General features: G+C 42.1%; 1 protein-coding gene and 2 pseudogenes across 1 annotated transcript; 1 reads left to right on the top strand and 2 right to left on the bottom strand.

Annotated features, from left to right (window-relative positions):
• The first annotated feature begins 91 nt into the window (after positions 1 to 91).
• LOC123333759 lies at positions 92 to 8772 on the top strand (annotated as a pseudogene).
• A 231-nt stretch (positions 8773 to 9003) lies between these two features.
• On the bottom strand, positions 9004 to 12544 carry LOC123333758 (annotated as a pseudogene).
• On the bottom strand, positions 9004 to 20800 carry LOC102405719 (upstream-binding factor 1-like protein 1). Its single transcript, XM_044943396.2, has 2 exons — positions 20024 to 20800; positions 9004 to 14299 (listed from the first exon to the last, which is right to left on the bottom strand). Exon 2 carries the CDS (start codon positions 14168 to 14170, stop codon positions 12941 to 12943), a length of 1230 nt encoding a protein of 409 aa, XP_044799331.2. The 5' UTR covers positions 14171 to 14299; positions 20024 to 20800; the 3' UTR covers positions 9004 to 12940.
• Between the last annotated feature and the right edge of the window lie 7138 nt (positions 20801 to 27938).

The following is a 27938-nucleotide window of genomic DNA, read 5'->3' as shown; positions in this document are numbered from 1 at the left end:
TCAGTGACTCTTGATGAGAGGATGTTTGCAGAGACATGTTTATGAAGATAAGCCAAGGTGTTAAAGCAATTTTATCTTGTTTCAGGGAATCTCATCATCTGTATTAATCCCATTGGAAGATTGATGAAATACAATCATTTGGAACAAATGGGTGGGGTTCAGAGATTCAGTACAAGGAGACTCCAGGACACAAAGTTTTCTCCAGTACTCAGAGGGAGTGTTTGGAGCTCACCTGGATCTTGAGACTTCGGAAAGCTATCACGACCACAATGGAACTTTGATCCCTAAGCCAACTTTACATTATTCTCCAGGATGAACTGTTCCTATATCTCTTTAGGCAAGTACACAGTTCACCACAGAGCAGCTCCTGGGACTATCTTGAGGAAGCAGTGGAGGGGGGAGACACAATTTACTAATTTTAACAGAAAATTGAAGTTGTTTCATTGAAGTAACTATGTGTAACAACTTAGTAAAATTATTGTATCTCTATATTGTCTAAATGGCATACATGTTGGAATTAATGGTGACTAATTTTAATTCTCTAATTTCATTCATCTCTTAGTTATTCCTATGCATTACGAGGACTCAGAAAGTGGTATAGAGCCTAAAAATAATTTTTAGAGCTATTTATCTCCGTGTGTAATACCTAAAGTGGTCTATTTTAAAAATGGAGTGTGCCTGTATACACATAAGAGATAATATTGTCCATTATTGTATTCTATTGAACTAGGTAAGAAATGCAATAATTTGAGAAAAATATTATTTTAAAGTGAAGTAACTGTTTTCTCTCCAGACATGTGAGTTTTTATGGCTGAAATTTTAAAGAAACTAAGAAATAATTTAGCAGGCAGAAAAGTGACACTTAAGACGTCTGAGGAATTTCTGTACTTAACTAGTACAGACAAGGATCCGATATTTTAGCAAAGTCAATTTTAAAGAATATGATTGGTTTTTTGGTGCTGATTATCACCATTGCGTGCAAACTGCATCTTACCACAAGATGAAAGGGGTATCTGATAATAGTTTTAAAGACTTGGAAGATATAACCCTATGGTTTCAGTTTTGGTTTGATTAATGAGTATGATACAGATTAAACAGGAAGGCAAAGACAACCAATCAGTATATGGAATTAGTATATGTTACAATTCATGAAGGGCTTCCCTGGTGGCTCAGAGGTAAAGAATCTGCCTGCAACGCGGGAGACTGCCAGTAGTTTCTGTTACATAGGATCCTATTTGACAAAATTTAGTTTCATCTTCATTAACTCTGAATGTATTCAGAAAGTGTATTGGAGAGAAAAAAAGTGATTGTGGATGTGAATTTAGATTGAGATAAAACAAAGGACATCCAATCACAGGAATACTGACAATCACAGGAAATAATAAAATACAAGTTTAGTCAAGTATCATGTGCTAAATCAATGACTGGCATGGCGTATTGTGATTGACTGTTTAGGGCAATCAACACCCACAACAAACAGCTAAAAATTAAGTCAAACTCCTGAAGCTCATGCTACTTAGAGGAAAATAAGATCTCAACAAAATTGAAGTTCTCCTCTAGGTAGAGGAAGAGGGGGCAGGAAGTAGATAGTGTTTGTTTGGCAGTCGAGAAAATTTCCTGCAGCTCTTGAGAGCTCTCTTTGTGTCTCAGTTTTCCATTTGTGTCAAAGCAAACTCCAGTCTCTTCTGTTCCCAATACAGTTCCACAGTTGAGTCATCCCCTGAGTCTAATTTATTTGTTCCTTTATGTCTTGGGGAAAGAGGAATAAACTCCTGATTGTCTTCCTCCAGGAAAATGGACTCAGAAATCCCAGAAGCCTTCCAGAAGGAGCTCACCTGCCTTGTCTGCCTGAATTTCCTTCTAGACCCAGTCACCATAGGCTATGGGCACAGCTTCTGTAGGTCCTGTCTTTGTCTTTTCTGGGAACAAGCCAAAGTCCCTGCCAGTTGTCCTGTATGCAGACAATAATCAGAACAGACAAATCTCAAAACCAATTTTCTTCTTCTGAGGACTCTGGTGTACACTGTGAGAAAAGCCAATCTCAGGCTATTCATGAAATGTGAGGAACACCTGTATGGGACCCACAAGCAGACAAAGACGATCTTCTGTGAAGCCGACAAGAGCTTGCTCTGGTCTGCTCTCAAGGTCAGGAGCACAAGACTCACAGACATTGTCCAGCTAAAGAGGCTGCTGAGGAATCCTGGGTGAGTGATGCCTCTGAGAGCACTTAGGAAGCTTGGGGATGGTACACCTAAGAGACTAAAAGGATATTATGATCATGATGATGACTGAAACTTCTCTTTACTGAGTGCCAGTACAAATCTAGTTAGCAATGATAAAGTTGTGAAGAAATGCCACAGCACACCTGCCTTTATGGAACTTGTATCCACTGGCTTGGTTATGAAGTCAATTTGTTGTAAAGTCATGTCTGACTCTCTGTGACCTCATGGACTGTAGCCTACCAGGCTCCTCAGTCCATGGCATTTCCCAGGCAAGAATACTGGAGTGGGTTGCCATTTCCTTCTCCAGGGGATCTTCCTGACCCAGGGGTTGAACCCACATCTCCTGCATTGGCATGTGGATTCTTTACTGCTGAGCCACTGGGAAGCCCCCATGATTATTTGGATGACACATTATTATGCTCAAGGCTCTGTAAAGCCTTCATTTTGAGAAAAGTCTTTGACTCCAAAATCTACAAGTGTAAAAAGTCTTTGCCATTGGATCCTGGTTTCCTAACCCTGGACAATGAAGGAAGATACAGTACGTTGGAATAAACAGGGGACAAGCATCACTAGAATCAAACTCTGATTACAAGATGCCACAGTATTTGAAAATTAGCTATCTTCAACAAAATCTTGTTCTTTCCCTAGACAGATGATTCCCTTGGTGTGGTTCTGTGGTGCGAAATTTCTTAAAATTGATCATTAGTGAGGAAGAACAAGGAAATGTGGTGATCTGTTATGGCCTTGCTAGTCTTCCTCCAGTTCCTGTATCTGACATTCCCTAGTACACTCCCTCATTTGGAGTCTGAAACCTCAATCTTTTCTGGCGCTAAAATTCAATTCTTTTACAGGAGAAGCTGGCAAACCAAATGAGATCTTTATGGGCAAAGATACAAGATGTTGAAAGAAACCTCAAAAAATATGGTGAAAAAACTGACGCTTGGATGGTAAATAGGAGAATGCATTTTTCTTTGAAAAAGATAAAGGTAGCCATACTAGAAACTTGTCCCTTAATAGTTTGAGGTGAAATAATCATGTGCTAAAACATTCAGAGAATGGGTTGAACACTATTTAGAATAATATTCCATGTACCATTTCAACCTACATTTCCAAGCCTCTTGGACTTTTTGGAATCTAATGGATCAGGAACTACAGCAAAAGATCCATTAGAAGAATGCAGCACAAGTGCTGAGATGGAGGCACATGACGGGATGTGGACAACTCCACACCCAGGATTCAGGATCTCAGGGGAAACTTCTCAGGTTTAAGATCAGTTCTCATTCTGAAGATCAAGAGGGCATTTACAAATTCATGGGTTATTTCAGGCACAGATTTCTGTATAAGACATACATTCTAGAAAGTAAGGGATAGATTATTGAGAAACACAGGTATTTTCAATCTGATTACTACATGAGCTCAGGTGGATACAAAGGAAATTGAACAGCAATTTAAGGGGTGTGAGTATCATGGTAAAGAGTGACAGCTCACTATCTAGAGAGTAAGCAGAAAATGTGACACGTTAAAGAAAAGCCTCAGGAGGGAAAGGAATAAAGGAAAACAGATCAAGAGTGAGAGAGTGAATTCATCAATACTGGGAAGCAATATGCAATGGAATGAGGATGCATGACCTTCTAAACAATGTGGGTAGGAGTCTGTGACCTTACAGAACCTGTTTGTAGAGAAAAGGAATGAAAGAAATGACTGGGAGGATGAGCATCTGTTTGAGGGCAGTAGATGAAAACCTGAAGATCGTTCCTTAGGATACCCACCCTGAGGGTAAAATGGAACATAGCTGCTCAGAGAGAAGACAGGCTATGGAGTTTGGGAGGTTTGAGATGAGGCATCAGTTTACTTCTTAACATTGAAATCAGGATACTGCACATGATGTATGAATTACCCATAGATTTCAATTGCTAGCATGGGTCTTTCAGATTTGATAGGAGGCATATGAAAGAAATGACCCATGGAAAGGTTTTCTCCAGATGTTTCAGAAACATCTGTATGAAATGGATGGAAGTTATTTGAGAAAAAGGTGGGTTTGACTCTTGACCTAGTCAAAAACCATGAAAAATAAGTGAAGGAAAGAGGAATAAGTTTGATTTCTGAGAAGAGGGAAGATATGAATTTCAGATGGATATAGCTTCTTGGGAGACAGAATGAGTCAGAGCAAACTAAATGCTGTTGAAACCCCTCTCCCAACAGTTTTACGTGAATGGATACGGAGACATGATTAGGAAAACTTATCAGATGGTAACTCCAATTCTTCAGGAGGGAGAAAATTACTACAAAGGGTTTATTACAAAAGAAGGCCAAACGATTTGTAAGCAAATCAGAAAGAAACAAAAGGAACTGAGTGGAAAGAAGACAGATCTCAAAGTAATATACAAAGAATTCAAGAAAATGTCCTATAAACCAAATGTGGAGCTACTCCAGGTAAGGACCGAGGACTGAAAATGTATTATCTGATGCTCACAGCTTTGATGGCCATTAGATGGTACCAGGGTCTATTTTTTTCATCTCTTGCATTATAAGGTGGGAGTCTCTCCTAGTGGGAAATACTAAAGAGAAAGTGCAACTCATGAAAATCATGATTGAGCAAGCTTTGCAGAATTGTGAAGATGGAGACTCCTCAGGGAATACTCTCTTCTCAAAATCTCCTTTTGTAATTTGATTCTGCAAAAACCAGAAGGGAACAACGTTTATACTGCCATTCAATGTTTTGATCTCCAATTGGGCAATGGGAGAAATTTTAGACACATTCATAAGTTTTCACCTCCTGTTGGAATATCCCAGGTTTGAGTTGCCTTTAGTTTGGGGCATATTAAACTTTTAGGACAAGCCCTCAGTTCAGTTCAGTTCAGTTCAGTCGCTCAGTCGTGTCCGACTCTTTGCGACCCCATGAATCGCAGCACGCCAGGCCTCCCTGTCCTAGGAAACATCAATTTACAGAGAGCTGAGGATTGTCCAGTCACTACCCTTTTACTTCTTTCTCTTCTTCTCCCTCCAAATTTCTTAATTTATCAAGAATTTGGATTATCTGAACATGCTGTGCCAATTTGCTTTGGGGAGAAAAAAGACAATGGGTGTCCCAACTGTTTTCTCATGGTGGTGATAAGAAATTTTCTGAAGTTTTCCCCAACCCAAATACTGGTTGGCTATTTATGAAGAAGTCTAGTCTTATGTTTCCTTATTTTATTTTTGACAGGAATTGGGAGACAAACTGAAATGGTAAGTCTGATCTTGCAACGCTGATGATGGCACTGTGAGGACTGTGTAAGAGATAGAGCTGTATTTAACAAAGGGAACACGCAGTGTGCCAGACAACACTACATTGCTTGTGTGTATATGTATCTATGGGGCTTCCCAGGTGGCGCTAATGGTAAAGAACCCGCCTGCCAATGCAGGAGACACAGGAGATGCAGGTTCGATCCCTGAGTTGGGAAGATCCCCTGGAAGAGGGCATGGCATCCCACTCCAGTATTCTTGCCTGGAGAATCCCATGGACAGAGAAGCCTGGCAGGCTACAGTCCATAGGGTCACACAGAATTGGACGCAACTTAACTTGCGCATGGGGTCGCAAAGAGTCGGACATTCTGAGCGACTTCACTTCACTTCACTTAACACGCACATATCCGCGTCTGTTTTGTTGAATATGATTTCCTGTTACACTTGAATTGAAGTAATTAATAGCATATTTTGCTCCTGTGTCTGAGGGAGGTATGTGTTGCCATGCCCAATGCAGACTTTTCCAAAAGGCCAGTTTTTACTGATTTAAATTTCAAGATAATAAACATGTTGAAGCTCAAGGCCTAGTATTTCCAGGCATTAGGTGAGAAAGGTAAGTACCTCTGGAAATGGGGGTGAAAACACACCATGAGAAAAATGAGAAAAAAATTTCCCAAGAATAGCCTGATCCTATCCCATGCTTGTGGGAAAAGGATTTAGATGAAGAAAAGCTGAAGGATGCTGTCTTATCGTAAAGGCTGTGTTTAAGAAGCCCTGGGCAGCAGAAGGATGAACCGCATCTTCCTCTTACAGGAGTGAGTCAGCAAGCTGCACATGCCTCTGGGAGCCTCTGCTCCCAGAACTCCCTGCGCCCCCCATGGCCGGGCTGTTGGACTGGCTTGGCCACTTCCGGGGTGAGTGTCACCCCACCAGTGTGTCTGCCCTGCAGGGTCCCTTGGTGTTGGTTTCTGCAGACAGTCTTTCCCTCTTCATCTCTCAGCTTGTGCAGAACAGCCTGCAAATAGGCACGTACGGACGTGTGCGGTCACAGAGTCACTAAAATCCTCTGCAGAATACACATAGGCTGGTGCAAGGACTGATGCGATTCATGCCTCAGCAATTACTTATAAATTTGAATAATCTGTATAATGAAGAAAAGGACATACTCCAAAAATGGCCCCTGGATCCCTAGAAATGTCATCACCTACCATGTCGGTTTTTCACTGAAAGCTGGTTATTAATCCAGGGTATTCCAGTTTCAGAGTTTAAGTGCAGTTACATAGAGAAAGTTTCTTAGCAATTGAATGTATGATATGTTTTCCCATTGATATAATATGAACAAACATATAAGCCTCAAAAAAGTATGGAAACCACAAGGAAGCAAATGGTGGATGGGCCCCACAGAGCTCCATGATAAACCTCAGCCTGGAGGGTGACTTGTCAGGAAGTGGAAGACTGGACCTTAGGCTGGAACCGCAGATCAAAAGCAGAAAAAAGCCTATAAGGAAATCACTTTTAAGAAGCCATACTTAGGTTTTATTTCCTCAATGTCCACTTGCTAATTTAACTGAAATGGAAGAATGATCACAAATTCTCTATTCTACAATGTATTTTTTTTTTCCCTTGAGCAGAAGTAATGGAGGTGGAGATAAGATATATTGTCATGGTCTTGGAGATGATCAATGCCTGTTGTCCAGTCTTTTAGATGGAATAAAAAGTACTCAGCCAGAAGTAGACATGACCTCCCTATTGTTTATAATCTCTGAGTTTTTAAGCAGTTTTTTCCATTGTAACTAATAATCTATTTCCTTGGCAGATATCCTGGCAACGTTTGAATCCAATGTTTTCCAGTTAAAACTACGTTTCTAATAACCTTAAGACTTTTCACCCAATGAGACTCTAGATAAACCCTCCTCTCTCATAGGTCATTTTATTTTAATATTAATTTTGACTGGCATATTCTCTCATCTCTCCACAATAACTTTTTCACTCAGTAATGAAGTAAGCAGTTAGCACATCAGGCTGTTTGATGATGCAAGAAGTCTGAAGTATGAACATGACAGCCTCCATGCATCTTTGGATGGTGGAACATTGAAGTATTTTGCTGCATGGGGAGCCCAGAGCTTCACCTCCAGAAAACAGTACTGGGAGACACTTGTGGACAGCTCTTCGGACTGGGCTGTAGGCTTCTGTAAGGATTCCTGGATAAGAAAGGACGATGGCATACTGGACGAGTTCAACAGGGTCAACTTTCTCCTTGTGTGTGTGAAGCAGGATGACCATTACCAACTCTGGACCACAGCCCCCACCACGCCTCTGTACAGAGAGAGACCTCTGGGCAGGGTTGGAGTGTTCCTTGATTGTGTCAGTGGGAGTGTAAGTTTTGTGGATGTTGCCAAGCACTCCCTCCTTTGGAGGTACGATGGCGGCATGTGCACTTTCCCTGTCAGGCCCTTCATCTGCACTGGCCACAGGTAAGGAGGCTGAGTCACGGCCCAGACGGGATGCTCAGGACTCCTTCTCTGGCAGAGCCCTTGTCCAGTGCTGCAAAAGAATACTTCGTTGTCTTTAGGCTCTTTCTACTGTAATGGACCCTCCTTTTTACTGCTATGTTATAAAGCAGGTGCTAACTGCCAACTTTTGTTGGTTTCTATCATCTTGACAGTGAAATCTTCCCTTACAGCCGTTTGTCTGGAGTATATGAAATGGTTATTCACCTGTGTTGTGAGCTTGCTGGACTCAACAAAATATGACTATGTGCTTCCCATTTCCTGCCCCCCAGGGCTTAAACAGCATGGACAGACCTGGTCCTTAACCAGATCCAGGTCAGCCCCCAACCTTCTCCTCCTTCCTCGAAAACTACTCTGCCCTACACAACTATTCACCCTCCAGGTGAAAACCAATTTGCAGGGAAATCTCCACTGACCCTGGAGACTGGGATAAGAATTTCTTTCAGAGAATCCAGAATTAGCAGGTCCTTTTTTTCTACAATAATAAAAAGAAAGTGCTTCATGAGGGGCACTGGACAAATCTTTGCCTGAAGAAATTAATAAATAAATACTCCTTATTGGAAAGGAGTTTTGCAATAAAAGTTAGGGACTAGAGTCTAAAAGTTTAAGTTTTCAAGATTTGAAAGTGGATGTCAAAAACTAATTAGATTACACACATTGAGCTTAAGTGTATTTGTATGTTGGAGGCTCTGTTAAGCATAGATATTATAAGTGTGGGGGTGATTGTGGGCATTGCAATCATACTGGTGATATGTTACTCTTTTTTATTATTTTAATTTAGGATTATCACCTGGGCATGAAGGATGGGATGGTATGACAGGGAGCATGTCTGTTCCCATTTTCCGATCATACAACAGAGCATTTCTTTTAATTTAAATATTTTTGCCCCACACTGAATTACATATTCACCATTGTATTTCTAACACTAAAGATACTTTCTAAATATATATTGATAAGTTTTTCAATACTGGTTCTTTAAACTTACTCTCTAGCTCATGTTGAAATGTTGCCAAAACCAGCACTCAAGAAACCAAGCACCACACTCGGAGAGTTGGACAACTCAGGTTTATTACACCAATGGGCACAGAGGAGTTAACACTCCAAGCTCTGAGCCCTGAACAAAGGGATTACAGAGTTTTTATAGACAGAGTGTAGTAGGCAACACTAGCTGCTAATAGGCTGGTTTAAACAAGGTGTTTCACACACAGGAACAATGGTCAGCATGGGGAGGGTGATGTCTGACATGGATAGGCATGATTAAGCAGGATTGCAGGGGCTGGGTGACTGCAAAGAGCAGGACAAGGGTAAGTGAGTAAAGTCCAGTTCCTAGTATTGTAAGTCCCCACTTTCTGAGACTACGTGACCTATGTGATCTAGACTTTGCAAGGGGCAAGCTGAGTTACAGAGGCAGAAGGAGAAGGAGGTTAGGTAAAATTTAACTTTTCTTCAATAAACCTTACTACATCTTAATAGCAAGAGCCCCCTATATTACCTGCTATTTGAAATAAAAATAATCATGTCTTTGGCGCTAATTTTACAAATTTCATATTGAGCAGAGAAGCAAATCATATAATTTGCAGCATAGTTTCCCAAATACATTCAGCATTTCAACCATTTAGAATTCATTTAAGTACAGATATTTCCTCGTAGTCATGAGAATGAAACTGTGTTTTTATATTTACCACAATAACAAAAGCACCTACAAGGATCTAGATGGGGGGGGGAAAGTACTTCACTTTATTTTTTGGCTGCTTCAAGTTATCTTACTTGGAATACACAGAAAAAAATCCACAAGTGAGAAGTTGTGTTCTATGGTTATGTCTTTTAAACAATGTTTTTTATTTACATTTTTTTTTCCTAATTAAAAGCACCAGCTACAGATACAGGCTGCTAAAAACACGAGACATTACAAACCCATTAAAAGACAGCTTGCCAAACATGACTCAATGGACATGAATTTGAGCAAACTCCAGGAGATAGTGAAGGACGGGGAAGCCTGGCATGCTGCAGTCCACGGGGTCGAAAAGAGTCGGACACCACAGTGAGTGAACAGCAACAACAATGCCAAACATATCGGGTTGGCCAAAAAATTTGTTCAGGCTTTTCCATAAGCTGTCGTGGAAAAACCCAAATGAACTTTTTGGCCAACCCAATACCTATTTTAAAAAACCTTTAAGGAAACAAAAACCAGGCAGCGAACAGATTTACCCACTGTGCCAGGCAGCCCTTTCCAATTTCCCTGCCTGTATTCCCAGTAAGTTGGACAAGGAGTGCTGACTCCAGAGGAGGGACCCTGGCTTCAGTCATGGTGACTGTCAGGACCCAACAAGGAGGGGAGGCAGCTCTGGGTCTGTGACAGAGCGTGACACCTCCTGGACCAGCACCCCAAGAACCGCAGGCCCTGAGGGCCACCCCAACCAGTCGGAAGAAGTGGGAGACGCACACAAAGGGTCCGACTCCTTTCAATGGTTCACCTGCCCACAGGAATCTTTCTGCTGCTTCCTCACATTCCTGTAAAGCTTTGGAGTTTTATTTATCTGTTTTTCCTAAACACTTAGTGAAGGGAACGGCTACCCACTCCAGTATCCTGGCCTGGATAGTTCCACGGGCAGAGGAGCCTGGTAGGCTACAGTCCATGGGGTCACAAACAGTCAGACATGACTGAGTGATTTTCACCTTCACTTTAGCTGTAATGGCTCCCTGGGGCCTTGCTTGCTGTCTGTTTTAAATTCTTATGATTAAAAAACTTCAAGGCACTGAATTGGGATGGTATTTACGACAGCTTTACATAACTGAAAGGTGAAGGAGAGGCTCAAAGTTCACACAAATGCACGCATGCATGTACACTTGGGTTGGCCTCTGTGAAGCTAGAGTGGAATATTAAATATCAAGTACTAAATTTTGGGGGTGGCTTCCCAGGTGGCTCAGTGGTAAAGAATCCACTTGCCGATGCAAGAGACATGGGTTCGATCTCTGGATCGGGAAGATCACCTGGAGGAGGAAATAGCAACCCACTCCAGTATTCTTCCTGAAAAATTCCAGAGGACCCTCACAGGCTACTGTCCAGAGGGTCACAGAGAGTTGGACACAACTGAGTGGCTGAGCACACAGGCACACACTGAATTTCTGACTGTAAACTTAAGAGCTTGTCCCTAACTTTACATGTATACAGATAACAGAGTGGTCACTACAAGCACTTTAATATCAAGACAGATGATAAATGTTAAGGTTCTTATTTAAACTGCTCTACATACAAAATGCCCTAGAAGCAAAGGCTTAAACACAGAGATAAACATGATGTAGAGCGTGTCTGACTCCTTGTATCGGCTCTGGAAGAAGGAGAAGAGCACACACAGGTAAAAAAAAAGCCACACACTCAGAGGTAGTGGGAGCTGACAGCGAGGCTGTGGTCTGGACTGACCCTGTCCAGCGAACTGTTCAGTTCCCTCTGGGTGTCTGTTTCCTTCCTTTATATACCCGCTCACCAGGTTGGTTACAATGAAGGCCCACAGCTGCCAGTCATTGGTGAGCCTCAAAGCTGTGGTGAACTGGACTTCAGCACTGTCCGTGCCGTTGGCAGAGACACAGGCCAGGCCCGGCAGGGTACGCAGCTGAGCTGTGTGGCTAGGAGGGTCGGAAGGCGGGGGAAACGTTGCCGGTGCAGCCAACAGACCTGGGAGATCTCCTGCAGCCCAGTGGCCCGTATCCTCTGCCCAGCCTGTACGTGCTGGTGTACTCAGGATTATTTGAAAGGAGGAGGATGGGCTGCAATCGAGCATTTTAAGCTTCTCCAGCCATGAGGACAAGTCTGTGTGCTTCTGCGCCTTCTCTCGGTAGCTGGCTTGCGTGGAATGCATCACAGTCTCCCCATTGACAAGTGTGCACGCATGCTCCTTGGGTAACGGGTGGAGAGGTTGGTGGGTTTGCTGGATCGGCAGGATCGGCAGGATCTCTTCAGGCGCAGTGTGGAGATGGTCTAGACGCACTGCTGTTGCTGCTTCATGCTCTTTACCTGCCTGGCATCAGGAGCACCTACCTGGAGCACCAGGAAGAAGATACACAGAGACTTTCTGAGTGGGGTTCCCTTGCGGGTCCTCTACTATCTGTCCACGGAGGGTCAACAGTGGGTGGACTTCCTGCAACAGCAGTCGCATCCCTTGCTGAGCGGGAACAGCGCCTGTGTGTACTCAGATCCCACCGCCCGGGAGAACGCGGTCCCACACGCAGGAGGCCGCAGGCTGACATGGTGTCCCTTCTGGAGTGTGCGCAGTCGTGTAAGCTGGAAGACCAAGCGGCAGTGCCAGGTCAGGGTCTGCGTGAGATCTAGATTGCTTCTCACAGCAGCGACTTTCCTGAATCAATGAAAGTCTCTTGACAGCATAATTCAGACAAAAGCCTTGCTGCTTCAGATTTAGCATCTTTGAAACAGCGGGTTTTGCTGTGATGTCAGCCTGCCCTCTCCAGGTGGCTACCTGCCTGCTCTCTGTTCTCAGTGTGAAGACACAGCAGGGAGCCAAGCTGCAGGTGTGTTCGGGCTTCAGTGGGTTGCAGTGGCTTGAAGGAGAACATGGCCTTCAAGCAGTGCATGCGCAGGGCTGGAAGTGCTCCTGGAAGCCCAAGAGCAGCAGGTACTAGGACTCAGTCTCCAGGCATCATCAGGGGAAATCCTGCCTTAATGCTTTGAAGCATCAGCTTTAAAGTCACAGTCAGGACAATAACGTATCTTTACTTTTAACATCGTTTTAGACATATGGCAAGACATAGTATGAAATAAATTTCAGGTATAACAAGTATAAATATTATCATTATTTCTGGTAGTATAATTGTTTACCAAGAAACACAGTTGAGGGAGGGAAACGGGCAAGGAGGAGACTCCACTCCCTTTGGTAACTCTAGATTCCCTCGAGTTTTGCTGGAAAGTCCTCTGTTCCACCATTTAAGGGATAAAAACTTAATTTTGGAGTCTGAGTCAGAGGAGTCCCCTTAGGAAGGTGAGTTACAGACAGTGCTCTCAACATCACAATCTTCATCTTCATCCCCAGTGCTTTCAAATTTGCAGTCTTCATCTTCTCTGCACTGGTCTGAGGAGTTAGTGGCATCCTCCTCTGCATCTTCTTCATTTTCCTCTGATCTCCCTGAGGCAGGAGAATGTTCTCCAGTCGTGTCTGATGATGCTAACTCTGCAGCCTGAAGCACCGGGTCCTCTCTAAATCTTCCTTGCAAATTCCCTGATGATGGGGACTGCAGACCCATCCTTCTAATCTTGGGGTTCGGGCCCCCCATCATACTCATGTTCTTAGGCTTAGCACAGGTCACCTCTCTGTAAGTAGAATATTCTTCAGGAGACAGAGTCCTGAGAAAGAGATCAAGGTCCACCTTGTACTGTGTCTGCAGTTCCTCCGCCTGCTTCTTATAAAGCTCCTTCTGGTCCTGGGGGACCCGCTGCCAGCGTCTACTGATCTCCACCATGCGCTCCCTCGGGGGCACCACTTTCAGCTCCCTGCTCGACCAGAGATCCTGGTGGAACTTGTGATAGCCATTCATTGGGGGCTTCTCGGGCTCTCCGTGGAATTTCCATTTCATGGGTAAATGGTTTTCTGGGGGAGACCTCACTTTTTGGACATGTTCCTGAAACTTCTTTGGCACTTTGCTTTGACTTCCTTTGGGGACATCAAGTTTCATGGAGTTCTGGACTAGATCAGGGTGCTGTTCTCTGAACAGAACCATTTTCTCCTGAAACTCTTGTTTCTCTTTCTGGAAATCTTGACTGTATTTCAGCTTGAGCTGTTCTGGCAGCTTCCTGTATTCCTCAGACAGAACTTTGGTCAGCTCCTGGTTGCTCATCTTGGGGTGTTTTTGGAGGTACTGAGGTCTCATCTCTTTAAAAAAGCGGAGGTAAGCTGTCAGGGGCTTCTTGGGTAAATCAGGATGTTTCTTGTGTTTTTTTCTTTTGGAATTGTTAACGTTTTCCTTAGCCTCCAAGATTAATTCTTTCAAAGTGTGAAACTTTCTCAAGTTATAGGAAATCTCTAACCATTTGAGTTTGCACATTTCCCCAGAAAAATCTTTAAAAGCTACTTTACCCCAGTCCATCACTGACTGGGTCGCTTTGAATGTGTGCCTGTCGTTGGATGGAATGTTTTTCTCCATACATTCCAGTAACTGCACAATGTCTTCCTTGGACCAGTCATCTTGACTTTCAGGCATCGCCATTTCTAGGTCTTTGGGATACTTAAATGGTCCCAGCAGTTCAGGCACCTCAGCAGAATCTTCAGCTACGTCACTCTCAAGATTCAGCAGTTGAGTTATTTCCGAAGTCTTGCAGTGTGCAATTCTATGTTTCTGTGGAGAAAGAAAAGGAAAATTCTCCTATGTGATACATGAGAGAAGCACACCCTGCTTGAGATATGTCCTTTCTATCCTTTCATTTACCCTTAAGAATGTAAATGAAAACTGGCCCAACCTCTGAGTTGAGACTCTTATTGAACATTATGAAGCTTCTTTTCCATAATTAAAAATCCTCAGGCGCTTTCCCAACATGCCTTTCAATCTGTCTTACCACAGGGTGTTTTACATACGAATGAACAAAACAAAAGACTGGTTGCCCCCTCCGGGGACAAATAATAAGTGAAAATGAAACAAAATTAAAAAGATTAAAATTCCTGAAAAGGAAAGGACTTTAAAATACCATTGAGATACCTTGGTCAGTCAGTCAGTCAGTTCAGTCGCTCAGTCGTGTCCGACTCTTTGCGACCCCATGAATCGCAGCATGCCAGGCCTCTCTGTCCATCACCAACTCCCGGAGTTCACCCAGACTCATGTCCATCGAGTCAGTGATGCCATCCAGCCACCTCATCCTCCGTAGTCCCCTTCTCCTCCTGCCCCCAATCCCTCCCAGCATCAGAGTCTTTTCCAATGAGTCAACTCTTTGCATGAGGTGGCCAAAGTATTGGAGTTTCAGCTTTAGCATCAGTCCTTCCAATGAACACCCAGGACCGATCTCCTTTAGAATGGACTGGTTGGATTTCCTTGCAGTCCAAGGGACTCTCAAGAGTCTTCTCCAACACCACAGTTCAAAAGCATCAATTCTTCAGCACACAGCTTTCTTTACAGTCCAACTCTCACATCCATACATGACCACTGGAAAAACCATAGTCTTGACTAGACAGACTTTTGTTGGCAAAGTAATGTCTGCTTTTGAATATGCTATCTAGGTTGGTCATAACTTTCCTTCCAAGGAGTAAGCCTCTTTTAATTTCATGGCTGTAGTCACCATCTGCAGTGATTTTGGAGCCCAAAAAAATAAGGTCTGACACTGTTTCCACTGTTTTCCCATCTATTTCCCATGAAGTGATGGGACAGGAGGCCATGATCTTCGTTTTCTGAATTTTGAGCTTTAAGCCAACTTTTTCACTCTCCACTTTCACTTTCATCAAGAGGCTTTTGAGTTCCTCTTCACTTTCTGCCATAAGGGTGGTGTCATCTGCATATCTGAGGTTATTGATATTTCTCCTGGCAATCTTGATTCCAGCCTGTGCTTCTTCTAGCCCAGTGTTTCTCATGATGTACTCTGCATAGAAGTTAAATAAGCAGGGTTACAATATACAGCCTTGACGTACTCCTTTTCCTATTTGGAACCAGTCTGTTGTTCCATGTCCAGTTCTAACTGTTGCTTCCTGACCTGCATATAGGTTTCTCAAGAGGCAGGTCAGGTGGTCTGGTATTCCCATCTCTTTCAGAATTTTCCACAGTTTATTGTGATCCACACAGTCAAAGGCTTTGGCATAGTCAATAAAGCAGAAATAGATGTTTTTCTGGAACTCTCTTGCTTTTTTGATGATCCAGCAGATGTTGGCAATTTGATCTCTGGTTCCTCTGCCTTTTCTAAAACAAGCTTGAACATCTTGAAGTTCATGGTTCACGTATTGCTGAAGCCTGGCTTGAAGAATTTTGAGCATTACTTTAGTAGCGTGTGAGATGAGTGCAATTGTGCGGTAGTTTGAGCATTCTTTGGCATTGCATTTCTTAGGGATTGGAATGAAAACTGACATTTTCCATTCCTGTGGCCACTGCTGAGTTTTCCAAATTTGCTGGCATATTGAGTGCAGCACTTTCACAGCATCATCTTCCATGATTTGAAATAGCTCAACTGGAATTCCATCACCTCCACAGATACCATGGTACCTGTATTGGAATGTCCAAAATCCCAAACAGTGACATTACCAAATCCTGGAGAGAATTTGGAAAAACAGCAACTTTGATTCATTGTTAATGGGAATGCACAATGATGCAGGTATTCTGAACAGTAATAGAGAACTTTCTTATAAAACTAAATATCTTTTTAATATTATTCAGTAATCATGTTTATTTGTATTTAACCAAATTGGCTAAAAACCTCATTAAAAAAAAAAAACTGCAGAGGGATGCTTTAGCAGCTTTGTTCATAATTGTCAAAACTTGAAAGCAACGAACATGTCTTTAGATAGTTGACTGGATAAAGAAGCTACACTACCTACAGACAATGGAACAGTATTCAGTGCTAAAAAGAAATGAGAGATCAGGCTAGAAAGAGACATGGAGTATACTTGAATACACATCACTAAGTAAAAGAAGCTAATCTGAAAATAATATGTATTTCATGAGTCCAACTGTAGGACATTCTAGAAAAACAAAAACATGGAGATAGTGAAGTAACTTGTCCTTTTCAGGAGTTTGAGCTTCCCAGCTGGCACTAGTGGTAAAGAATCAAATACACCTGCCAGTCCAAGAGATGCAAGAGATGTCAGTTTGATCCCGAGGTCAAGAAGATCCTCTGAAGGGGGAAAGGGCAACCCACTCCAGTATTCTTGCCTGGAGAATTCCATGGACAGACGAGCCTGGCAGGCTACAGTCCATGGGGGTCACGAAGAGTCAGACACAACTCAGCAACCTTCACTTACTCACAGCGCTATCACTGCGTCCATGCAATTCTCTTGGGAGGTCCAAGCTGACGTAATCTATAAAAATGACGGTGGTAAAGAGAAGGAAACAAAATTATAGTATTGAAAAGAAAACTGTGCATAAGATGATATCTGTAGGGGATCTTATAAGAAAGAAAAACTATTACAACAATAGATTATTTTTCAAAAGTAGCAAAGAAGTAGGAATACATATTCAAGATTAAAATACTTTTTGATTCTAACAAAACTCTGAATATTTAGGCTTTTGTTGGTGATATTTAGCCGTGTTCAAGTCTTTTGCAACTCCGTGGACTGTAGCTGTCAGACTCCTGTGTCCTTGGGATTTCCCAGGCAAGAATACTGGAGTGGGCTGCCATTTCCTTCTCCAAGGTATCTTCCCGACATGGGGATCAAACCCAAGTCTCCTTTATTGGCAGGCAGATTCTTTACCACTGAGCCACCAAGGAAGCCAGTTCAGCCCTACTTACTTCATTATACTTTGTTTTCTTGCTCTGATTCAATGGCTTTTTCAGCCATGTACTGAAAAGCATCAAAGCTCTTTCCCACCTCATGATATCCACCCACCCCACCCTATTTATCCTTCAAGTCTGTCTTCAGATGCCACTCCCTTATGCCACTGCCTTAAGTTTATACTTCATTATGTATTCCTTTGAGTGGGTTGCCATTTCCTTCTCCAGTGCATGAAAGTGAAAAGTGAAAGTGAAGTCGCTTAGTCGTGTCTGACTCCTAGTGACCCCATGGACTGCAGCCTACCAGGCCCCTCCATCCATGGGATTTTCCAGGCAAGAGTACTAGAAAATCCCATGGATGAAGGGGCCTGGTAGGCTGCAGTCCATGGGGTCGCCAGGAGTCGGACATGACTGAGCGACTTCACTTTCACGCATTGGAGAAGGAAATGGCAGCCCACTCCAGTGTTCTTGCCCGGAGAATCCCAGGGACGGAGAGCCTGGTGGGCTGCCGTCTATGGGGTTGCACAGAGTCGGACACGACTGAAGCGACTTAGCAGCAGCACACTGATTCAAATTGTAACTAGAATTCCTATAGCTTTTATTCAATTCCTTGCTCCCTGACTATAGCCTTCATAAGGGTAGGAAGGATGACTGTCTTGTTCATAACTACTCCTTGGTACTTAAAACAAATGTTAATACATAAGCAACAGAATAACCCAAGAATGCATTTAGATGCAGAATTCACAGTATTGAAAATATATTTACAGACTGAAAGACAGTCTCAAATCACAGTGACAAAATCTCATGTCAAAATACTGTTGGCTAGTAGATGTGAATTTAATAATCCAGAGTGATTTCAAGGAATTCCATATAAATCTTAGGCAAAAAAATATTCTCTTTAAAGTCTTAGCTTTCCATTTATTCAGGACTTTTTACTGATTGCCTGTTCTATTCAGGAACTGGCTAATTAAAAGTCTTATTACTAATCCATGTTAAGATTCTCTAGCTCAGGGATTTTCCAAAATCAGAACAACTGACATTTGGAACTGCTTATTTCTTTCTTGTTGGGCTCTCCTCTGCCTTGTAGGCTGCTTAACGGAATCCATGGTGTCTACCCATGAAATAATAGTAACATCCAATTGTGACAACCTAACATTTATCCACATATCAACAACTGCCCTCTGGAAGGAAAAATCACCCCCAGTTGAAACCATTGCAGTGTAAAAAAGAAATGAGACATTGCTCATGATAAAATTTATATTTTTAGTTATGACAAGAAAATGTAAGCATGAATTTCTCTTCCGTATTCATTCGGGCCTCCTTCTTCCTTCTCTAGTGTGCAGTATCCATCTGCATTCCACTCTAACCAGATCTCCTCAAAGATGTGGGTGTCTATCTGAACATAAAGAAATTCCTTTTCCCTCTTTTCTAATGCTAGCAATGTAACTTCTTGAAAGTGTTAGTTCCCCAGTCGTGTCCCACTCTTTGGGACCCCATAGACTGTAGCCCGCCAGGCTCCTCTGTCCATGGAATTCTCTAGGCAAGAACACTGGAGTGGGTAGCCATTCCCTTCTCCAGGGATCTTCCCGACCCAGGGATTGAAACCCAGGTCTCCCACATTGCAGGTGGATTCTGAGCCACCAGGGATGCTCATAGTCTAGGTAACAACACGCAAAATGAGTAGCAAGTCATCATGACACCCCAGTACAGAGCTGGGAAAGAGCCTCTTCTTTAAAAGGTTACACTGCTAGTGTTAAAAGAATGGGGGTCCCCTACTGTCCCTCAGATGGTAAAGAATCTGCCTGCAATGTGGGAGACCTGGGTTCAGTCCCTGGGTTGGGAAGATCCCCTGGAGAAGTGAATGGCAACCCACTCTAATATTCTTTCCTGGAGACTTCCATGGACAGAGGAACCTGGCGGGCTATATTCCATGGAGTCGCAGAGTCAGACATGACTGAATGAGTAACACTTTCATTTTTCACCTGGACTATATACCTTTGGTGAACTTTATATAAAATATCAATATATAGGTTTAATGTCTATTACTTTGTCTTGAAAGGTTTGTGACTGTGCCTTCCACGTCTAAGAGGCAGAGTAATTCTCAGAGCTTCTGCAAGTCTGTCTCCTGAGTTATACTCCTCAGCTTGGCTTGAGTAAAATGCTCTTTTTTCCCCCCTTGATTGTTAATTGAATTTTCAACAACAGTAAGATCCATAACATAGCTTAGATATGCTGATTCTTAAAACTGTAAAATCTAAAGCATGCAAGGCAACAATACAGAAGCTAGTGAAGCAAATAAGTAATAATATGAAAGAAAAATACAAAAAAGGGACTTCCCTGGGGTGATCCAGCGGTAAAGAATCTGTCCCGGGTCCGGGAAGACCCCAGGGCAGCTAAGCCCCTGAACCACAATTACTGAAGCTGCAGCACCTGGGGCCCGTGCCCTGAGAAGCCAGCCCACTGCAACTAGAGAGAGGAAGACCCAGCTCGGTCAAATAAATAAATGAAATGAAATGAAAAAAAGAAATACCAAAAAAAATTATATAGTCCAGTCACATATTTCCTAATATTCCCACTTTTCATACACACAGAATTACAGATTTGTGTTCAAAGATAAGATGTTGAGGGAAATAAGAGACTCTATGGTATCTTCTTACCTGGTTGATGAAGAACAATATTCAATACAATACAAAATTGTTGAGAGACGCTGCTGGATTAGTCTGAACTTTCATGGAGGCAATCCTTCCTTTAATCCATGTAAGAAGCTCTTCTGGATTCTAGCTCTCTAGAAACTGTGTTGATCTTCCAACCACAGGCCACACAAATCAGGCAGATTTTTTCTCCACGTCCTTTTTTGATTCTTACTGGGCTGCTTTCTTTCTGCAAATGGAAGGAAGATAAGTATTTTTCTTCTTAAAAGGATTATCTTAATATAGTATTTAGTGGTGGATGCTTCCTAGGCATCTTTGGAAACGAACTGTGAGGAGAAAAACTCATCAAGGAAGATTTCCTAGTAGCTGAGAATAAAGAAATAGAGAATGAATGAACAACAGTTTTTCCTAAAATGAGATTGAAAGGAACAATTGCTACTAATCTCCTTTCAACATAGTGATAACTTGTCCCTCCTCCCAGTTTTTTTGTAGATCTTATGCCTATCTTTTCAAAAAAGAAATTTCCTGTATTATTTTCTCTAGTAAGAAAACAATAAACTCAAGCCCTTCCCTTTAAAACAACAGCATGCTTGTAGAATTCAGAGCCCCACTCTCCAAAGTTTGAAAGTTTCCATAGTCTAAAAGACCACTGTTTTAGGTGGCTGGAAATTAAATCCTATTAAAGGGATAGAAACTTAGATAAAATGCTTTAAAAATGTTCTAGTAAACATGCAATAAACACGGGACTTCCCTAGTGACCTGGTAGTTGAGACCCCGCCTTTCAATGCAGGGGCTGTGGTTGGAACCCTGGTCGGGGAACTAAGGTCCAACGTGCCATGAAATGTAGCCAAATTTAAAAAGGAAAGAAAAAATTTTAATCAAAGAGATATGAAGAAATTTGATAAAAATCATACTTACGTCAGTAGTAGAAGTGGAGCCAAAAAATCACATTTTTCTGCACTTTTCATTATCTAATAACAGTAACTATATTGAACATAATCTTGAATTCTTAGTCACTAGCGACAAATCAAAGGAAAGGTGACAGGAGAACCTGGGAAATACACATTCCGATTCATTTAAGTTTGGAGGTGTTTGTTAGAGAAAATTAGCCTGTCCTCTAATTTGTTTGAGAGATTTTCACTTGTCTGAAATATATGTAAGAAGTGAACTCCTGGTTTCATGGAATTTAACACATTACAAATTGTGTAATTTTTTCACATTTCAGACATCATTTATCCCAAGGCCATGTTGGTATTCAGTTGCTAAGCCATGTCCATCTCTTTCTGATTCCATGGACTGCAGTACACCAAGCTTCCTTATCCATCACTATCTCCTAGAGTTTGCTCAAATTCCTTCCTTTGAGTCAGTGATACTATCTAACCATCTTATTCTCTGTGACACTCTTCTTCTTTTGCCTTCAATCTTTCCCAGCATCAGGGTCTTTTCCAATGAATCAGTTCTTCGCATGAGATGGTCAAAGTGTTGGAGCTTCAGCATCAGTCCTTTCAATGAATATTCAGAGCTGATTCTCTTTAAAATTGACCAGTTGGATCTCTTTGCAGTCCAAGGGACTCTCAAGAGTCTTCTCCAGCATCACAATTCAAAAGCATCTTCTCCATCATCACAATTCATCATCAATTCTTCGGCACTCAGCCTTCTTTATGGTCCAATCCTCACATCCATACATGACTCCTGGAAAAACCATAGCTTTGACTAGATAAACCTTTGTAGGGAAACTGATGTCTTTGGTTTTTAATACACCATCTTGTTGTTATTCAGTTGCTCAGTTGTGTCCAACTGTTTACAACCCCACCAACTGCATCATACCAGTCTTCCCTGTCCTTCACTATCTCCCGGAGTTTGCTCAAACTCATATCCATTGAGTCGGTGATGCCATCCAACCATCTCATTCTCTGTCATCCCCTTTTCCTCCTGTCCTCAATCTTTCCCAGCATCAGGGTCTTTCCCAATGAGTCAGCTCTTCGCATCAGGTGGCCAAACTATTGGAACTTCATCTTCAGCTGCAGTCCTTCCAATGAATATTAATATACTGTCTAGGTTTGTCATAGCTTTCCCTCCAAGGAGCAAGCGTCTTTTAATTTCATGGCTGCAGTCACCATCTGCAGTGATTTTGGAGCCCAAGAACCAAATCCCAAAGTATTTTCTTTACTTTTCTTTCTTGTGAGGCATGTTATCATTTTGTTTATAGAAATGTGAATTCTCCATCATGTGCATCATTCTTTCAAAAGCAAATCTGTTTTGTTTTTTCAATGTGCAATGTTTATATCATCTAAAGCTTTAATAAGGATTCTTTTTTTAATATTTATTTATTTGGCTGTGCTGGGTCTTAGTTGTGGCATATGGGATCTAGTTCCCTGACCAGGGATCAAACCCTGGCACCCTGGATTGGAAGTGCAGTCTTAGCAACTACCACCAAGGAAGTCCCAGTAAGTGATTTTGTATATATGCCTATTTAAATCCTGACTGTCTGAAGAAAGACAAATATCATATATCACTTGTATGTGGAATCTAAAAAAGGGGTATAAATGAACTTGTCTCCAAAACAGACATAGAGTTATAGATGTAGAAAACAAAACTATGGTTACCAAGGGGTAAGTGTGTTTGTGTGGGATAAAGTGGGCTATTGGGATCAACATACACACACTACTGTTGCTGCTGCTAAGTCACTTGAGTCATGTCCGACTCTGTGCGACCCCATGGACTGCAGCCTACCAGGCTTCTCCGTCCATGGGATTCTCCATTCAAGAACACTGGAGTGGGTTGCCATTTCCTTTTCCAATGCATGAAAGTGGAAAGTGAAAGTGAAGTCGCTCAGTCATGTCCAACTCTTAGTGACCCCATGGACTGCAGCCTACCAGGCTCCTCCATCCATGGGATTTTCCAGGCAAGAGTACTGGAGTGGGGTGCCATTGCCTTCTCCATACACACACTACTATATATAAAATAGATAACTATGGAATGGGGAGGGAGGAGGGAGGAGGGTTCAGGATGGGGAACACATGTATACCTGTGGTGGATTCATTTTGATATTTGGCAAAACTAATACAGTTATGTAAAGTTTAAAAATAAAATAAAATTAAAAAAATAATAATAATAAAATAAAATAAAATAAGAAAAAAATAAAAATAAAAAAATAAATAAAATAAAATAGATAACTAAAAAGGACCTACTGGATAGCACAGGGAAATCTACTCAATATTCTATAATGGCCTATATGGGGAAATAATCTAAAAAAGAGTGGATATTTGTATAATCAAATCACTTTGCTGTACACCTGAAACTAATTACATGACATTGTAAATCAACTGTACTCCAATAAAAACTTTAAAATTAAAAATCCTGACTGTCTTCTTCTAAGTACTATTTTCCATTTTCTTATCACTAGAAACATTATCTTCCATAATATATATTTGCCATCCCTGAAAGTGAAAGTCGCTCAGTCGTGTCAGACTCTTTGCAACCCCATGGAATTTTCCAGGCCAGGATACTGGAGTGGTTACCTTTCCCTTCTCCAGGGGATCTTACCAACCCAAGGATCGAACCCAGGTCTCCCGCATTGCAGGTGGATCTTTACCAGCTGAGCCACAGGGGAAGTCTAAGAACACTGGAGTGGGTAGCCTATCCCTTTTCCAGCGGATCTTCCCAACCCAGGAATGGAACTGGGGTCTCCTGCATTGCAGGCAGATTCTTTACTTACTGAGCTATCAGGGAAGCCCATCCCTGAGGAAATCTCAAAATCAAACTTGTAGAATAAAATTGTAGTATATATAATCATTTCAAATCTCAAAATAATGGAATTTCCTTGGCCTATCAATCTGGAAATCAATTATGACTTGCCTTTTGTTGACATTATGCTTTATTATTTTCAGCCCTATTATGTTAGCTGCATTTTGGAAAACTTTGCCAGAATAATATTGTTTATATTCACTCTTTCATTCATTTATTTATTCATTCATTCACCATATTTTTATAGTATTCTATGTTCTAAGCATGTATAAGATAGTGGGAATAATAAAAAATATTTTCCCTTCCCTCTTGGGATTTTCAGTCTAGTAACACCAAAACAGGGCTTCCCTGATAGCTCAGTTGATTAGGAGACCCCAGCTCGATTCTCAGTTTGAATCACGGAGAACTTATTCTCTGGTTACCCGCTCAGCTGGGTCTCCTGCTGAAGCCCTGCTCTCTGGTCCCAGAATCAAAAAAGCACCTCCTGCCTTAACCCTGCATAGCTAACCCCAGGGAAGCTCCCAGGCCTCAGAGGAATCAGAGCAGTGATGCCCAACCCTGAGGTGTGGATGGCACCAGTCCATGGGCTGCAAGGAGCCAGGCCATGCTGCAGGAGGTGAGCAGCGGGTGAGCAAGTGAAGATCGTCTGCCCTCCCATCCCTCACGTTACCGCCTGCGCCATGCCCCCTCCCAAGTCCATGAAAAACTGTCTGCCATGAACCTGTCCCTAGCACCGAAAAGGCTAGGGACCAGTCCCAAGGATGGAGGCTTTTCTGTGCCTCCATGTCTTGTAGGCCATAATGTTCCCTGAGTTCCAAAGGGCGGATTCAAACAGTTGCTAATCAAGGGAGGGACAGCCAAAAAAACACCTGAGGTAAGATTAAAGGGACCAGAGAAGCTCATCAAGATTAGGGTACAGACTAGCTGAGATGAGATTAAACGAGTGCAAGCCTTGCTCACACCCTAATTTTGTCCTCTGGGGTTGAGGCACATAGTTTATTGAGGCAGAAGCCTGGTATGTCTTCCTTTGCCTGGTAAGGCAATAAAGCTATCCTTTTCTGCTTCACCCAAAACTCTGTCTCTGGGATTTAATTTGGCACAGGTATTCAGAGACCAAGCTTTCCTATACCAGCTGAGGTTGTTTCTATGTAATGATCTCATTTGTCAAATTTTTTAAAGTATTACATTCTTTCAATCTTTCTATAAATTAAACCATTTAGCCATCTTGTCTTGCTATATATTTTTGGAATAATTTGATGATTAATTTTAGGTCTGTTATCTATGAATTCCTTGGTTGTTTACATAGATTTTAAGGACTCAGAAAGTAGTTTCCAGGTACTGCTTAGTTTTCTATTTAGTGTAGTTCCTAAAAAGGGTCTCCTGCTCTACACATATAAATATATTACAAGTGGTAATATGTGTATGTGTTAGAAAGAATGTTTAGCAATAGATAAGTAGATAGAGCAGTAAATGATTTGAGAAAAAAAAGAAGTTGGTTTTGAGTGTTGGCAAATGACTCTTCAGAAACCTCTGACTTGGAGCAAGCAATAATGAATGTATCTATAGGAAAGCGACATTTGTAGCTGTGCATAAATATGAGAAATTAAAGTGACCATTCATGGGATATAGAAACTAAGATCAAGAACTGATGGTTTTGAACTGTTGTTGGAGAAGACTCTTGGAGTCCCTTGGATGTCACGGTCTTTGTAGACCACGACCTGGGGACTGCAGTAGACAAGAAGAGGGATGCAGAGGACCCAAGTCTCAAGTGGAACAAGGGTGCTTTATTTGCAGAAACGCATGTTTATATATCTTCATACAAGGCAGTTTTCAGTTCAGTTCAGTTCAGTTGCTCAGTCGTGTCTGACTTTGCGACCCCATGAATTGCAGCATGCCAGGCCTCCCTGTTCATCACCAACTCCCGGAGTTCACTCAAACTCACATCCATCAAGTCAGTGATGCCATCCAGCATCTCATCCTCTGTCATCCCCTTCTCCTCCTGCCTCCAATCCCTCCCAGCATCAGAGTCTTTTCCAATGAGTCAACTCTTCGCATGAGGTGGCCAAAGTATTGGAGTTTCAGCTTTAGCATCATTCCTTCCAAAGAACACCCAGGGCTGATCTCCTTCAGAATGGACTGGTTGGATCTCCTTGCAGTCCAAGGGACTCTCAAGAGTCTTCTCCAACACCACAGTTCAAAAGCATCAATTCTTCAGTGCTCAGCTATCTTCACGGTCCAACTCTCCCATCCATACATGACCACTGGAAAAACCATAGCCTTGACTAGACAGATCTTTGTTGGCAAAGTAATGTCTCTGCTTTTGAATATGCTGTCTAGGTTGGTCATAACTTTCCTTCCAAGGAGTAAGCCTCTTTTAATTTCATGGCTGCAGTCACCATCTGCAGTGATTTTGGAGCCCCCCAAAATAAAGTCCGACACTGTTTCCACTGTTTGCCCATCTATTTCCCATGAAGTGATGGGACCAGATGCCATGATCTTTGTTTTCTGAATGTTGAGCTTTAAGCCAACTTTTTCACTCTCCTCTTTCACTTTACTCAAGAGGCTTTTTAGTTCCTCTTCACTTTCTGCCATAAGGGTGGTGTCATCTGCATATCTGAGGTTACTGATATTTCTCCTGGCAATCTTGATTTCAGCTTGTGTTTCTTCCAGCCCAGCGTTTCTCATGATGTATTCTGCATAGAAGTTAAATAAGCAGGGTCACAGTATACAGCCTTGATAGACTCCTTTTCCTATTTGGAACCAGTCTGTTGTTCCATGTCCAGTTCTAACTGTTGCTTCCTGACCTGCATATAGGTTTCTCAAGAGGCAGGTCAGGTGGTCTGGTATTCCCATCTCTTGAAGATTTTCCACTGTTTATTGTGATCCACACAGTCAAAGGCTTTGGCATAGTCAATAAAGCAGAAATTAGGCAGTAAAAAAAATGAGCAAAACAAAGCCAAGCAAATAGCAATCTTCAAAGGGCCAGAAAGCATTCCGTATCCTGAGTAAGAGGGGCATAACTGAATAGATTACTTTAAGTAAAAGGTCAAGGAAGGGAGTCACTAAAAGGAATCCAAGCAGGTGCCCTTTCTCATGATCTCAGAACTGCGTGTAGCTCTGCCCGCTCCTGTTTTCCAGGAACTGATAAGGAAATGAGAGTCCTTGAGAAACAGCACACAAAAGAAGAACACATTGGATCCCTTAAAGTTGAACGTCCCCTGACACTTGGACAGCAAGGAATTTGAATGAGTTCATCCTAAAGGAAAAGAAAGAAAGTGAAGTCGCTCAGTTGTGTCCACTCTTTGCGGCCCCATGGGCTGTAGCTTACCAGGCTCCTCCCTCCATGGGATTTTTCCAGGTAAGAGTACGGGAGTGGGTTGCCATTTCCTTCTCCAGGGGATCTTCCCAACCCAGGGATTGAACCTGGGTCTCCCACATTGTTGGCAAATGCTTTACCATCTGAACCACTAGGGAAGTCCTCCTAAAGGAAATCAACCCTGAATGTTCATTGAAAGAACTGATGCTGAAGGTGAAGCTCCAGTATTTTGGCCACCTGATGGGAAGAACTGACGCCTTAGAAAAGACCCTGTTGCTGGGAAAGATTGAAGGCAGGAGGAGAAGGGGACGACAGTGGATGAGATGGTTGGATGGCATCGCCAACTCAATGGACATGAGTTTAAGCAAGCTCTGGGAATTGGTGATGGACAAGGAAGCAGTCGTGGTGCAGTCCATGGGGTCGCAAAGAATCAAACAGAACTGAACTGAACTGAAATGTTTTTTACAAAAGAAAATGCTAAAAGGATTTGTTTTCTGGTGTTGTCTGTTACGAATGAGAGTTACATCATGGTGGCAAAGAGTTCCTGATAATAGTTTCAAAGAACTTTAGAATAATCCCTTTGTTTTGTTTTTAAATGCAAAGGTGTCAATAATAAAGATAGAAGGGCAAATTTAAAAATGTAGCTATACTCATATAAGTAGACTTTAGTTGAAATCTAACCCATTTTTACAAAAATTAACCCTATTAATTCATATATTTGGAAACTGATTTTTAATGACAAATTCTATTTGAGTTAAAGGACATCAAAGGAAACCACTTAGTTTGTGACTATATCTTGTGTAGGTGCACTTTCCTACATTTTAATCAATGGGTTGCAATAAAGGCATTAAAAAAAAT

The sequence above is a fragment of the Bubalus bubalis genome, chromosome 5 (genome assembly GCF_019923935.1).
Source record: "Bubalus bubalis isolate 160015118507 breed Murrah chromosome 5, NDDB_SH_1, whole genome shotgun sequence".
In the NCBI taxonomy this organism is placed as follows: domain Eukaryota; kingdom Metazoa; phylum Chordata; class Mammalia; order Artiodactyla; family Bovidae; genus Bubalus; species Bubalus bubalis.
The sequence above is the reverse complement of the archived record's forward strand: the minus strand, read 5'-3'. Positions and strand labels throughout refer to the sequence as shown.